General features: G+C 40.1%; 1 protein-coding gene across 4 annotated transcripts; it reads left to right on the top strand.

The window, feature by feature from the left end:
* The first annotated feature begins 48 nt into the window (after positions 1-48).
* Positions 49-15,029, top strand: itm2ba (integral membrane protein 2Ba). Of its 4 annotated transcripts, none has more exons than XM_017702217.2 (6): positions 49-278; positions 10,296-10,427; positions 10,993-11,250; positions 12,150-12,260; positions 13,222-13,372; positions 13,953-15,029. In XM_017702217.2, the coding sequence occupies exons 1-6, from the start codon at positions 192-194 to the stop codon at positions 14,039-14,041; spliced, it is 828 nt and encodes a 275-aa protein (XP_017557706.1). In that variant the 5' UTR covers positions 49-191; the 3' UTR covers positions 14,042-15,029. The 4 variants fall into 4 exon arrangements, with proteins under 4 accessions (XP_017557706.1, XP_017557708.1, XP_017557705.1 ...); XM_017702219.2 differs by having other exon boundaries at positions 50-278; positions 11,032-11,250; XM_017702216.2 differs by having other exon boundaries at positions 50-278; positions 13,950-15,029.
* Positions 15,030-16,179: the final 1,150 nt, after the last annotated feature.

The following is a 16,179-nucleotide window of genomic DNA, read 5'->3' as shown; positions in this document are numbered from 1 at the left end:
CTGTGGGCTGTTTATATTGTTATCAGTAGCGCCCCCTATCGACTCCTTTTAACGCCTGTATTTGTGTAAATGCGTCACAGCAAGTTGGAAGCAGACATTGTTCGGGTCTGGCTCGGGTAGGTTAGTTTAGGCAGTTTAACTTGGTGGAGATAGCAGTGTTGTCATTTCGGCATAGCTAGTCAGGGTCAGCCATGGTCAAACTAACCTTTAACTCGGCCCTTGGCCAAAAAGACGTGAAGAAAGGAGAAAAGGATGAAGCGCTGATTCCACAAGAAGGGGTGAGTTTACAAAGACGAGACGGACCAGTTTCTGTTAGCGGAGGAAAGGTTAACGTCCACTTAACGTAATGATACCTGACGAAGTCGGCCACTTCTTAGGTAGAGTATGTTTATTTTACAGATTTTACTTTAAAATCAGGCATATTGACCGAAATTGTTACACGGAGGTCATACAGAGAGCTTCAAATCGACTTTAACCTGCCTTCTGCTAGCCGTGCTAGCTGCCAGGCTGTTTTTAAATCTCTAACCGAAAGTGTCGAATGTCTTCGGCCAGTCAGTCCAGAGCGTTGTGGCGGACATTTTCTGGAAATTACACCGAAGAAACGCTTTTAGACGTGTCACTTTCGGTTTTGTTTGAAGGGACAAGTCTCTGGAGACTTTATTTCCTGTGGCTCTTCGAGCTCAGTAACTCCGTGGAAAAGCTCGGTCCCTGAACATGAAGGCAGAGTGTGGGAAAATGGCTGACTCCAGAAAATGCTGCTTGTAGTCGAGATGGCTAGAGATTGACAGTCGCCTCAGCTAACCTTACATTCAGACAGCGCTCAGGGATATTATGGTGAAGTCCTTAAGGCTGTCTGAATAAATCTAATGGCATATATTTTAGTAACCTACATTGTTGGTTTATTTTGCACCTATCCCGATTCGTGCCACTCGAAAACAAAAGTAGGAGAGGAAGCAGCTGTTATTGCTGTCCCCAAGTCCTCAAGCTAGAAATAGTTTCTTTGGTGCGTTTTCGACAGTAAACTCTTAGTTTCAGGCCGTATGGACAGGCTCGGATGCCATCGAAAAGTCTCAGTCTATTTCTGTTTTGGTTGCGGAGGTGCCAGACTGAGCACGTCTGTCTGATGTTGTGGGCGAGTCGAGTGTAAGAAATGCAGCCAAACCTGCACTGAAATCTGCTAATGATGAGTCAGTGCGATACGGGCCAGTTAGGCTTTTCACGCTGAAACATTGCGAAATATTAATGAAATACAGCTAGAGGCGTGTATGGAAAAGCTGGCACCATTCTACTACACAGCCTGCTCCAAATAACCCGGGCAAAACAGGGAAGCAGCAGGGAGGAACTGCTAATGAATGCTGTTTTTGTTATGTTTTGAAAATAACGATGGAGTTCTCAATAAGCTGGTGTTCTCAGACAGTATGAATTGAAAGTAATGATTCGATACTAAAACATTTGAGTGCATTGCCTGCAGGGGCTGACTGGTATGAGAACTGCACTACTGCCACCAAGCAAATAGATCTTGTGGCCAAAATAATTGAAGCATGTTTGTCATATATGCATTGTATTTAAAACCCCATTTCCAAAAAAGTGACGCTGTGCAAAATGCAATGATGTGCAAATCATTTGAACCCTGTATTTGAAAGAAAATACTACAAAGACTGGCCACGATCTTTGGGCCCTCAGGCGGCACTGCATTAAAACCAGACACGATTCTGTAGTGGAAATCACTGCAGGGGCTCAGAAACACTTCTGAAAACCACTGTCTGTGAACACAGTTCATCGCTGCCTCTGTAAAAGCCAGTTAAAACTCTAATATGCAAAGAAGAAACCAAATATAAACAGGACCAAGAAATGCTACCACCTTCTCTGGGCCCAAGCTCATTTGAACTGGACTGAGGGGAAGTGGAAAAGTGTCCTGTGATCTGACAAATCATTTGTAATTCTTTGTGGAAATCATGGACACTGTATCATCCTGGCTAAAGACCAGCTTGATCAGCTTATCAGTGCACAGTTCAAAAGCTAGTATTTATGATGGTGTAGGGAAGTGGCACCGTTAATGCTGAATGATATATATGTTTTGGCAACATATGCTGCCATCCAGATGACGTCTTTTTCAGGGAAGGCCTTGATTATTTCAGCAAGACAATGTAAAACCACATTCTTCATGTGTTACAACAGCACTGCACCATATTAAAAGAGTCTGGGCGCTAAACTGACCTGCCTGCAGTCCAGACCTGTTACCCCGTTGAAAACACTTGCAGCATTGTGAAATGAAAAATACGACAAAGGAGACCCCGAACTGTTGAGCAGCTGAAATCCTGTATCAAAAAGAATGAGAAAATATTTCACTTTCAAAACAACAGCAGTGTCTCCTCAGTTCCCAAACACTTATAGAGTGTTGTGGTAAATGTGCCCCCATCTCAACTTTTTTTGGAACATGTAGTTGGCATCAAATTCAAAATGAGCACACATTTTTCAAGAAACAATAAAATTCCTCAGTTTCAACATTCAGTATTTTGTCTTAATAGCGTTTTTCCTTTAAAATATGGTTTACATGATTTTCCTATCGTTGCGTCCTATTTTTATTTACGTTCTGCAAAACTTTTTTGGAAATGGGGTTGTAGAATGAACAAACATGCTTGAGTAACAAAAATAGTTTTATTAAAAATCCACCCATCCATCCGTTTTCTAAGCCGCTTCTCCCTCAGGGTCACAGGGGGTGTTGGAGCCTATCCCAGTGGTCATCGGGCGGAAGGCAGCATACACCCTGGACAGGTCGCCAGTCCATCGCAGGGCAGACAGACAGACAGTCACTCACACACTCACACCCAGGGGCAATTTAGCCCGTGTCATGTCCAATTGGCCCGACTGCATGTCTTTGGACTGTGGGAGGAAACCCACAAATTAAAACATTAAAAATGTTTATTGAAACTCTACATGAAGAAGAACATTTTTATTATGGCGACTTTGGTCCCCCTTACCAAGCTGGTACACGTCTTGTGATCTAGGCTGTGTCCATGGGTACCACATTTTAATAGAGTGATATTAGCAAACTTTAGCTAATGGATTAGGATCTGCATGGTATCTGGGTAGACCAACTTGATTGATGTCATTCATAGGTGTCAATATTGAGCCGATATCTGTGGAGGAAACAGTGATTACGATCCAGTCCTATAGCAAATCTATCCTAAAATGGCACATAGTCAGACTGTAAGATGTGGTGTGGTTAGCTGTGTATTTTTTCCTGTGGTTTAGTTGAGTGTTTGAGTACTTTGATCATAGCAACATACTTTTAGATGTTAATTTTAAAGGGGAAATCCAGAGAGAACCTTACTGAGTCAAAAAGGTTCACAGCGGTGGTGATGGAAACCACATGTCTGAAGCATTTGGTGCATCTAAAATCTACTTAGCAGAAAGTTAGTCCGTGAAATTGTTATGAAACTTGATGCTTGACACAGTAATTTTGAGATGAATTATTTTTTAACTCATTCATGGTGAATGCAGGTATTTGCAAGGTGTTGTAAGGCAAAAGGAAGACTTACTATTATTGTCAACATTACACACATGAAAAGTCAGATGATGCATGTAGGTTCACTGGTAGTTTTGGATAGTAAAAAAATGGTTATATTTACATTGTGACCCCTGGTTCTTATCACCACCACTGTAAAAACATCTGAGTTGCTAAGCTTATTTAAAAGGACCCTTTCCCATCAGAGTAGTCTGACTTTTTCTTCACATCACTGATTGAATTATGCAGAAGTTTTGATAAGTTGGTGGAATTCGCCTTCAAGTGCAGTGCTGTCTTAAATGAAAGCTTAGTAGCCCTTACATAAAAGAAATCAGATTGGTATAGGCCGATGCGCAAGGTTTCGTTATCAGTATTGAAAAAGAAAAAATTCTAAAAGGATCATGTCCCCATGGTTTGCCGTCATTGACTCCCCACTAGATAAGCAGTAAGAACAGTATGTGTGGTCTGATTCTGCTGAAGTGTTATAGACAGTCTCTTGGCTCTCTGTCACACAGGTGATCAAAGCCAGGCTGAGGCCGTCTGGCTGGAGCTGATCCGTTAAAGCCGAGGTTTTTTTTTTTTTCTCCCTTTCAGAATCGCCTACCAGTTCTACCGTTTCAACAAAGACAGTCTCTGTTAGGCCTAAGCTGTTGTGTGTGTGTGTGTGTGTGTGTGTGTGTGTGTGTGTGTGTGTGTGTGTGTGTGTGTGTGTGTGTGTTTGGGAGTCGGAACAGGCTGAGTGTGTTTGGAGTGAATGGAGGACAAGGGTGAAACTGGAGCCTTTCCGTGTTTGATTTTCAGAGGAGATTTAAGGAAACAGCCAGTAAGAAGCAGGATTGCATAACGAATATCACATGCCCAGTCAGTATATGTATATATGTTTATCAGAGTTTCTGATTGATAGACAGTGTAGAATGTTTTGGCTGATTGAATCAGACTTGTTTTTCCACTGCTTTTTTTTTTCCAGGATGGAGTTGTTTATTTTGGCAGACCGCTGGCTTGTAGTCGTGCGCTAAAAAGCACTTAATTGTAACCCTTCAGTTATGTTAGAATGAAAGGTTCAGTTTCAGCCTGTCTGGAATGTGCTACCTGCATTAAAGCTATATTTCAGCAAAATAAATTCAGTTTTTCTTTCATACCAAAATGTAATCAGCCAGTGCTGGACAGATGTTAAGATTCGGCCAAATTTCTAACCAGTATTTGTTTGTGTGTATTAAACTCTACAGCGCAGAATGTGTATGCGTCCTTGGGAAAATATGCTAAAATTTTTATTCCTGACTGCAATTGTTAATGCAGTAGAAATAAAGATTATATTTCTCTGTAATGCTGATTTCAGTAGATGTAGTCCCAATTATCGTATTTCATCTACACATCTCTCGGCTTTGGCAGATATGTATATAAAAGATTTTATATATCAGGATCGAAAGACTCCCATCCTGACAGCATCCCTAGTTACTACTACTGTTTTTAGCTATGCAATATAGACTTGTCCATTTTTATAGATAATAGGATGTTAAACAGTGACAGAAACCATTCAGTCAAATCTATTTAAGATTAATGAAAGGAATAGTTCAACTACACGATTAGGGCTGGAAGATCATAGTGTGCAAGCTGTAAGTAAGGAGATTTAACATGATAACCAGGCTTGTGAACTGTTTGTAGAGGAGTTAGACCAATCTGAGTCAGCCAGACACCCGTGTGCTGTGACATCAGAACCTCAATAAGCCAGAAAATGTTGGTAATCTTGGCAAAAATGGCATGAACCTAAATTTACAGTAAACAGTTGACTGGTCAGAAAAATCATAATTGGATATTTTGCCCAAATTGTTCAGCACTACACATTAGTGATTTCAAATCCATTTCATTTTAATATTCGATTATCTGTAATAGTTCCTAAAACAATACTCGGTTAAGGATTGTGAAGGACAAACGGGGCCAAAAAAATAAAACGGCTTTGGCCAGAAGTGTAGGGCTGAGAGCTTAGCTTCTTAGATGAGCAGTGGTGTTGCACAAAAATATAGCAGCTTGCGGTGAAACATTTCATTCATTAAAAATGGGGTTTGAAAATCGGTTGGTTTTAATGTTGGATGATTAATTGAAGGTAACTCTTCAGATAAGCTAATGAGCTAACAGCGTGTCTTTACACAAGGTATATATTTTCAGTGTTGCTGACCCTAGTTAACATCAGCAACAGCCAATAGTTGCCTTGTTAATGATACTGCTTTGCTATCTTTGCCTTCTCAGGCACACCCTTAACAACTCGTCCTTGGCAACATGTTCATGTTCAGGCACTTATTTTGGAGCTAAATTAGCCTCACAGCTCCAGTACAGGACTAAAGGTGTAAGCTTCGGACACCCAGACATGTCTTGGCTGATCAACTTCATTTAGATTAAGGAAGAAAACTGTGTAAATGTAATGCTTTGAAGAGCTTGAAGCTCAGTTTTAGCAAGGGGGGGGCAATAATTCTGCTCCATGCTAGAAGTGCACCATCGTCACAGGGGAAGGCGACAGAGCGGCTCCCTAAGGATTTGCGCCAGTAAACATGCCTGTATTTACTTCAGTGTTTTCTTCAGCGCGTTTTATTAGCTTGTGGTTTTTCCTCAGACTGGTGGGGAATAAGTTACTAAGAGTAAGCTCTGGCATATCCAGCTGTGTGTTTTTAAGTTGAAACGCCGCTTTTTCCCCAACATTTCCACATAGTTCAAGTTGTAAACAAAGTCATTGAATGTCTTTACAGTGGGGGTGATAGGAGCCTGGGGTCTGTCTAATGTAGCTGTAACACAACTATGTGCAGTTTTGAAAATGCTAAAGTATTAATAAATCTGTAAAGTTACTATTTTGTCCTAGAACATCCTGTATGTGCTTCTCTGCTGTGAATGTATTTAAAAATGTAGGCCAAACTTTCTCTTAAAACTATTGGAAAACAATCAGTGTGTTTACATGCATTTAAAAATCTGGGCGATATGGCCGAAAATCTTATCACAATAGAAAATTTCAAATCAGCTGATATTGATGCATATCATATAAATGTCAAATCTTTATTTCTTTCAAATGTAAAGGCTGACATTTGCTGTTTTAAACTATCCTTTATGGTCAGATCATGACAAACGCTCTCCAAACAGTGGAACAATTCACAGAGGTGTCATGGGGGAGTGGGAGAAAGTGTCTGGTGAGCTGTTTTTATCAGCTGGAAAAGCATGGCCACAATTTTTGTAGTAGTTATAATTTGAAGAAAGAAAACAGATTATTTTTAGCTGTCTGGTGAGGAGCGCTAGGCTATCTGGTTACAAGGGCTAAGTTGTTTAGTTTCTCAATAACCTCAGCTTACTACAAACAGCAAATATTACCTGGCTCATATCGCATGGATCACACTGCCTTACTGCCATCAGTCCTACCACATCCATGTCAGAGCACATCACAGCTAAAGTACTTAAAATATCACACCACTTTACCTGAATATATAAACATGCATCATCTAGAAGATGAGAAATATTTCAATCCTTTATTTCGTGTTTGATTTCAGTGTTGCTCCATAAGTGTTTTGCTGCAGCTCTCGACAGCACTGCTCACTTATTTTCTGGTACCGCAGTCTTTCCTGCACATGCACAGACTGAGAAATCCGAAAGAAATCAGCATAAGAGTAAAAACAGAGTACTGAGCAAAAATACAGGTCTGTTTATCAGATTTCTTAATCGGATTTGTAGATCAGATTATAATGCTTACCTGACCATTTGAGTAATCAGATAACTGCAGAAATCCAGTTATGAACGGATCATTGAGTGCATGTAAACACACTCATTGTCTGAGACCATAGACATTTTTAAATACTTCCTGTAATGACTTTCTGTGAGGGAGCTTTTAGAGGCATTAAACGCTTTGTACGTTTTTTTACCTCAAACCACTCTGAAGGACTTTGTTTACACCTGCAGAATATTTTGAAATTCTGCTTTAAAAATTTTGCTTTCACTTTTACAAAAACAACTATTATCTCTCCTGTTGCCTTTTGCCCTGTTCCATCATGAGTTCTGTTATTTCCTGTCTCTGGGGGCTGGAGGGGGTGGGGTGTGTTCTTGGAAATGCCCCAACATCCTTTTTCTCCACAAAGCTTTTGACTGAAATATGGTTGCCACGCCCAAACTGAACAATGACACAACATAACACAACTCATATAATACATCTAGTACATGCATGAACAAGAGGAACGTTTGTTAGTTTGCTGTAAATCTCGTTTAAGATAGAAATGAATTAATTCATGAATCTCATGTAGTGAAACTGAGATGGATCCAGGGAGGAGAGCGGCTCTGTTACATAAACACGTATGCTCTTTGTCCCTGGCTGCTCAGAGTCCCTTAGAGAGCCTGCCCTTTAATCTGCAGCCTCCACTGTGGAACCGAGGAGCGGCTTTACTGTCGTAATACACTTCATACAGCGGATAGTGCCGGTTCTAAAATCTGATGTAGCTGAACCTGATTATTTCAGTGATGATACTAAAAACGGTGAAGACAAGTAGAAAAGTGCTTTAACTCTGCTTCAGATCAATTGATGGAAATGCTGAGGTGAATGTCAGTGATCCTAATCATTAAGACATTGTAAGGCTGTTCAGGTTATGCCTCTAATACAATGTGTCAGATATTTCTCAGTAGATGTTGCAAAATGTTCTACAGTTAAATCATGGAAAAAAAACAGAATTACTGATCGTTGGTACAGAAACTCGGAGAAAAATTATTTTTGAGGGACTTGGTTCTTTAGCTTCATATTCCAACCCTGAAATACGAAACCTGGGTGTGATCTTAGACTCTGAGCTCTGTCTTACCCCGCATGTAAACACAGTCACTAAAGCAGCTTTTAATAATTTAAGAAATTTCGCTAAAGTTCGGCCTTTTCTATCTCAGAGCGACTCGGAGGAACTTGTTTGTGCTTTTGCTACAAGCACACTTGACTACTGTAATGCTTTTCTTACTGGACCTCCTAAGAAAACTATACATCCCTTACCACTCGTACAAAATGCAGCAGTGAGCATCCTAACAAAAACAAAAAAGAGATCACATCACTCCCATTTTGAAAGAGCTGCACTGGCTGCCTGTATCATTCAGGATAAATTTCAAGGCTCTACTGCTACTCTTTAAAGCTCAAAACAACCTAGGACCTGCTTACATCACAGAGTGTCTGTCTGTTTATACTCCAGCACGTAATTTAAGATCTCCAGATAATGGCCTTCTACAGACACCCTCTACAGACACCCTCTACACCCCTCTACAGAAAACACGGAGAGACTCTTTCAGTCTTTCTGCTTCTAAACTGTGGAACTCAATTCCACCGTTTATTAGACAGTCAAGCTCAGTGCTCACTTTTAAGAAGCACCTAAAAACACATCTCTTTAAATTAGCATTTAACTAAAACTGAATGTCTCATGGTGTTTATCTTGTCATTTCTTCTTCTGATTCTAATTAAATAATATTGATCTCTTTTATAACTGTTTTATCCTGTCTGTAAAGCACTTTGACCTGCCACTGGCATGAAAAGTGCTATATAAATAGAATTATTTTTATTATTATTATTATTATTATTATTATTAATCACTATTTATGAAACACTAGTGTTTATCACATTGTGTTGACACTATATAATGCTTCACTTTGTGCCTAATGCCCCTTAACTGTGTAAAATGCCCTCTCGAGGTTTGATGACCGTCCCTCAGGATATCGTATCAGCACAAAGCAGGAAAAAAGCAGAAGCTAAGAGAATAAGCACATGATGTCCTTTTCTCAAAGAGGAAGTCAGCAGTAATGCAGTTTCAGCCTGAGTGGGCCAGCCTGCTGACCATTTCTGTCTGTTTGGCGGCCTACTCATCAGTGGTTTGATATGTGAAATTGCTGCATTGTAGGCGGTTCCACAACATAAACTGATATAAACTGGCTTTATGCTCAGAACTAAAGCTCGAGTCTTGAAATTGTGTCCAGTACCTATATTATGTTTTCTGTTTATCTGTCAATGCCAATATGATTCTACAATAAACTATCATTTTAGAAACTTGTACAATTTTGGTGCAGATGTGGCTGCATATGCAGTAAAACAGACCCCAAAAATGAATAACTTATTATGGACATTATCTATAGCACCACCATTATCTGGTGCTCTGCAAGGGTCTTATTTCATACGTACAAAGTCAGGCCAGTTTTTAGTATTGGGAAGCAGTTGACCGTCATTTTACAGCCAACCGACAAATAGTATTTATTAGTATTTTAAGGTTATTTGCCAATTGGAATTCAGATAACTGTACCTAAACAACGAAAATAGAGCGACGTTTAATGAGCGGTGAACTTTCATTTTCCTATATTTGTATTTCTTTCTTTAATAGCTTTCGAGCGATGATGACAAAAGGTTACGATCATCCGAGTCCGAGTGCCGTGATAGAATCTGTAGAACAAAGTCTTCCACATTTCTTACAAAATAACCGTTTTGAACTTTACATGATGAGGAAGAGATTTTTAACAAATAAGCTTAAAATACCTAGAAAACAGTAAAATTTTGGACATGTATTTTCAACCTTTCCACTTCCAGATTCGGTGTGAATTTCGACTGTTCTGTTACTGTAGCCCATGGCAGTGTGTTTATAGTGAAAACTTGTGTTGATGATTTAAAATGCTTTACATTGTGCTGTTCTGCCACTGTCTCTCTCTCTCTCTCTCTCTCTCTCTCTCTCTCTCTCTCTCTCTCTCTCTCTCTCTCTCTCTCTCTCTCTCTCTCTCTCTCTCTCTCTCTCTCTCTCTCTCTCTGTGCATGCAGGATGTGGAGGAGATTCTGCGGGTCAGGCAGCAGTCTCGGGCCTGGTGCTGGTGCATGTGTCTGGGTCTGGCCCTCATGCTCTCTGGCGTGGTGGTCGGTGGAGCTTACCTGTACAGATATTACATCATGGAGGTGAGGAAGAATGCTCTGAACGCACATGCACCCATACATGCAGACCTAAACCTTTCCTGGACATTTCTTTTAGATGTTATACATGGTATAATTCAGCAATGTATTTAGTCCTAACAGTGTCAAGAAAACGAGTTTATTTGAGATTGTTACCTTGAGCTCAATAGAATTCGGCTTGGGGACATTTTAGAGGAATGGATGCTGCGGTGAGAGTAAGGAGGATGATCTCAACCATTGTCTGGTTATACTATTTAAATGTACTTATTTAATTTAGTTCATTACATCGTTGTTACATATTGTATTATTTTACAGTTAGATTTGCATTGTCTCCATTTTTTTCAACATTTGAAACACATAATGGCACATAACCTAAACAATGTAATGAAATATCTCTTACTTACAAACACAAATGTGTCATTAATTGAAAGTTTAGAATCTGAATTTCAGCAGCATTTGTCCACTGAATTTAATGCGTTAGAAATGAGATATAATTAATACCAAATTACGCCGTGATTTTGTTATTGTTGATGAGAAGTATGACAGAAGGGTAGGACATTTATTTCCACAGGATGTGGGCACAGCTGAGTTTGATGCTGTTACTCTTCAGGAGGAGAATACATACTTTTGTGGCGTGAACTATCACGAGGAGCACTACATGATGCGGGAGAGCGCTGAGGAGGAGGCGCCGGAGCCGCTGGTGGGCATGCTGAAGCGTTTGGATGAGCGTGTCAGGATACTGCAGGAGGACAAAGTGGAGCTCATCAATGTTCCAGTGCCTGAGTTCAGTGACAATGACCCTGCTGACATCGTTCATGACTTCAACAGGGTGAGAACTTGCCAAATAAATAAAAATTATTACTCTTAATTCCAGCATTTCAGTATTGGTGCAGCCAAATGGCCTCCTTCATCAAACTTATTGCCTTTTGCCAAAACCTGACATTTTAAAAGCCAAAGGTGTCTGCAGAGTTTTTAAATTGGAGGTGCTCTAAAGCACAGCAGCAGATTAGTCATTCATTATTCAGTCTGTCTATCTCTGTAGCATTTTATTTCTGTGAGCCAGTCAGAACTAAGAAATATGTACAGTCTTCCTGAGGGTTTGATGCAGGTTCTGTTTTTGTTTTGTTTTTTTTGTCAGTTTCTTGTTTATTAGTTAATTAATTTTTACAGTTAGACAGTCTAACCTTTGCCACAGTAACATTAACTTGACAAATCAACTTTACAAATTGAGCTTGCTAAATAAGTTTAATGAGTTTAAGTTTAGTGAAATGAGCGATCATTAACATTTTTCTCCTTCAGTAACTTTTGTATTGAAGATGCAGTTGTTTAACAGATTGATGTATAAATTACCATAGTTTGCAACCAAGACATAGAGCATGTTGATTAAATGTAGCAAATGCTGTGAATTAGAAGGTGTCGACAAATGTAGCCGCAGCTGGCGTTGTGGAGACTTGTGAGCTGATATAAGCTCACCGCAAAGGAATTTTAGAATGACATTCATAATGATTATTAATAATGAATCTTGTAATCGTTTCTAATGATTGTTAATGAGGGATCTTAAAACACGATGCCAAATGATTTGACCTCTCTCAGGATACTAGTGGATACATAAAGTCTCGTGTAAATGCGCAAACATCCGACGACCGCCTGAACTGCATTATAAGAGCACAAACACACTGGCGCACCCTCACTCTTCTTCCTTCCATCTTTTGTCCTGTCTCCCCATAGAGAATGACTGCCTATCTGGATCTGAATCTGAATAAGTGCTATGTCACCCCTCTCAATACCTCCATCGTCATGCCCCCCAAGGACTTCCTGGAGCTGCTCGTCAACATCAAGGTAACTGTGGCAGCAGAGAGAGTCAGGCCAACTAGCCAAAACAAAGTGAGTTCTTCTCTAAAGAAGGGACCTAGGAAAATATTCCAGAAACTTTCCATCTTTAGTCCTAAATTAAGATCTGGCCAGCTCACGGTAAGAGTTTTCACAAATTTGGAGCACAGAACCAAATCCTTTGTAAGAATTGAATAAATATATCCTTATCTCACGTCAAGTTAGGAAGTCCTAAACTACTCAGTTGAGGTTTGATACTCAAGTCATGTCCGTTACCAAGCAAGAGCCCATACGCGCACAAACACCTGATCGAAATAATCTTAACAAAATGTAGTTTAGTTAGCCTGACAGCTACTAATGTAGGGGAAAAGGGCAAAACAATTAACATGCAATTTAGCCATGATTTAAATAATCAAGAATACTGTGATTGTGTCTCCCCCTGCTGTTTAATGGGGACATCATCGCTCCTCAATTTGTTTTTGCCAGCCTGTGCACTGTGCCCTTTCAGTTTGAGGGGAGGACCATGCCTGAAACCCCCGCTCCTTCCACTGTAACACCCTATAGATTACTACTTCTGTCTTCTGCTTTTGCAATCCCCACTACCACCCCCTCTCCTCCCTGTTCCACAGCCCTATGTCAGTCTGACCACAGTTTTAAAAAGGGCATTGGGAGTGGTCTGGCCCCCAAGCTCCAGGTCAAAATTCTCTCCCCTCCCTCCCTCCCTCTCTCCCTCCCTCCCTCCCTCCCTCCCTCAGTCCAGTGTCAGAGTTCCATTCCATCCCTCAATCCAAGTCTTCCTTTTACGCTACCACCACATGTTAAAGGCACAGTCCAAACTTGCAAACATAGGATCTGTTGTTCTGTAAAAGATGCCTATTGAAGTGTAGAAGTGTTTGTGCTTTTGGTTTTTCCCTGTTGTTTTATCTGCCTTTGTGTTAACCAGACTAAACGTAACATTCTGCGTATGTAGGCCGGCACATACCTGCCACAGTCCTACCTGGTGCATGAGCAGATGGTTGTGACGGAGAAGGTTGAGCATGTGGAGCAGCTGGGCTACTTTATCTACAGCCTGTGTAGAGGCAGAGACACTTACAGATTACAGCGCAGGGAAGTTGTCCCAGGTGAGTAATCACACACACACTACATGGACACAAACCTGGGTAAAATCCACCTACACCTAAGTACTGTTTGGATGAGGTTAGTTTTACTTGGGAGGGATGGGATGATGTCAGTGTTGTCTGTGTTTCTCAGTAGTTTTAGCACTACCTGCAGCCACATCCACGATGTCAGTTATTTTTATGGACTGCACGCTCTCGTCAGTGAAGATTCCAGCACCTTTTCCTGCAATAAAACAAACCATGTGAAAAAGATTAGTCACTTATCTACATAAATGTGAACCATTGAGTCAGAAAGATCGGATCAGAGCAAAAAATTTCATTGAGCAATGAGGCTTGTAGTGTGAACGTATGCATTAATTCATTGAAATTAGGTGTTAATTTATTGCTTAAACTCTTTATTAACTTCATATTTATGACAGCTCTAGAAAATACATTCATAAGTAAAGTAGGACCCAAATATCTCTGACAACCTCCGACTACCTTGTTCCTTTTACTCTTCTAATGGATTGCAAACAGTTCTAGGCTACTACCAGCGCTCCTCATGCATTGGTTTCATGATGTTTCTCCCCGTCTGTTCCAGAAGGAATCCAGAAGCGCGAGGCCCTTGACTGCCACAAGATTCGCCATTTTGAGAACAAGTTTGTGGTGGAGACACTGATCTGTGAGCAGTAGAGCGCAAAGCCTCTGCTAGAAGCAACATGAACCACTTTAACCAATTCCACTTGAGTGCAGTGTGTTTCTGGGACCCCTTCCCACCCCCTTGTTCTCTTTCCTTTTAAAGCTCTTCCTGTTTACCGTGTGTGGTGGTTTTGCTTTGTGTGTCCTTTTTTCTGTACAGCAAAGATGATAGTGGCGAGTGAGAAAGGAGTGGACTAAAAGTCCCTACCATCATTGTGTAGTGAACTCCAAGTTTAAGGCTCTTTCTCCGTTTCCCTTTCAGAATCTCAATGTTTGGCTTGTGTTTGCGAAGATTTTTGTTGTTCATTCTTGATTAGTTTTACTTTGTTTGTTTGTAAACTTTCCTAAAGGTGGGAAATGAGATTTAAAGCAAGTTCTCGTGAATGAGGAATGTTCAAAGTATACATTTGTACACGAGGCAATAAAAGAAACGCTGTTTTGTCTTTGCTTAAACTGTGAAGGTCTGTCACAGCCTAGTTCACCATATTATACACTGGAAGATTAGGTAACATGTGTAGGATATAGCCATTAAAGGAATATATACGAACACGGACAGAAATAATTTTTGTATTAGATATACTTATTAGTCTAGAACGTTGAGTTTTTTTTTTTGTTTTTTTTTTAACTGGTTTATCAGCTAAAACTATTAATACAGTGCTAGAACACAGGTAAATGAGTGTTGGTCTTAGTGAGAAACAGGGACATCTTTATCTAGGCTTACTCTGCTTTACAATGTCGGATATAAAAGGCAAGAGAATCATTTTAATTTCAGAGCATTCGAGTTTCATGATGATTTGTGACGATGCAAAAATATTAAACAAGATTTCAGAATGTATAAGATGAATATGTAAGGGTTTCTATCTAAATTCTACCACAGATGTTGATAACAGCTGAACTGTATAGACAATAAAATGTGTATAACATTACATAACAGAACATTAAATGTACAAATGATTAACACAATAAAACTTGGACCACTGTTTTCTTTGCTCTTTTCTGTTCTTCACACACAGAATCTTCACCTAAGGTGTCATTTTGGTGTTTTCTATTTCTTTGGCCTGGAATTTCTGCCGAGGTCTTGGCCTGTTCTGATCTGTAAGTCACCTTCTGGCTTATAGTTAGAATCAGGGGGCCTCAATTATCGGCCATTGTTCAGATTATTTTTCTTAAAACCCATTTCAGCAGTTTGTACAAAGATTCTAACATTCGCAGTTGTTTTCTTACAACCCCGTTTCCAAAAATGTTGGGATGCTGCGCAGAATGTAAATAGAAATAGGATGCAGTGATGTGTAAATCATGTAAATCATATTTTTAAAGGAAAAGCTACAAAGACAATGAATCAAATGTTGAAACAAATTTTGTTTTTTGAAAAACATTTTGAATTTGATGCCAGCAACATGTTCCAAAAAAGTCTAATCACCTCTTCTTTTAACACTCTGTAAGTGTTTAGGAACTGAGGAGACACTGCTGTAGTTTTGAAAGTGAAATGTTTTCCTGGTCTGGTTTGTTACAGGATTTCAGCTGCTCGTCAGTTTCAGGGGCTCATTTATATTTTTCATTTCATAATGCGCCAAATGTTATCAGAGCGTGACGGGTATGGACTGCAGGCCAGTTCAGCACCCGGACTCTTTTAATACGGAGCAATGCTGCTGTAATATATGCAGAATGTGGTTTGACATCGTCTTACTGAAATGATCAAGGCCTTCCCTGAAAACGATGTCGTCTGGACGGCAGCATATGTTGCAAAACGTATATATCGTTCAGCATTAATGGTGCCTTCACAGATGAGCACGTCACCCACACCATGTGCACTAATGCACCCATAAACCATCATGAATACTGATATCAAGCTGAGTGGTCTTTAGCCACAGTGATGAGGATTTCCAAAAAGAATTTCACATGTTGATTCGTCGGACCACAGGACAATTTTCCACTTTCCCTCAGTCCATTTTAAATGAGCTCAGGCCCAGAGAAGGTGGCAGCATTTCTGGATCCTGTTTATATCTGCTTTCTTCTTTGTGTTTTAGAGTTTTAACAGCATTTGTGGATGCAGTGATGAACTGTTCTCACAGACAGTGGTTTTCAGAAGTGTTTCTGAGCCCATGCAGTGATTTCCACTACAGAATCATGTC

Source organism: Pygocentrus nattereri, chromosome 30 (assembly GCF_015220715.1).
Source record: "Pygocentrus nattereri isolate fPygNat1 chromosome 30, fPygNat1.pri, whole genome shotgun sequence".
Classification (NCBI taxonomy): domain Eukaryota; kingdom Metazoa; phylum Chordata; class Actinopteri; order Characiformes; family Serrasalmidae; genus Pygocentrus; species Pygocentrus nattereri.
This window is presented reverse-complemented; position numbering and strand designations above follow the sequence as displayed.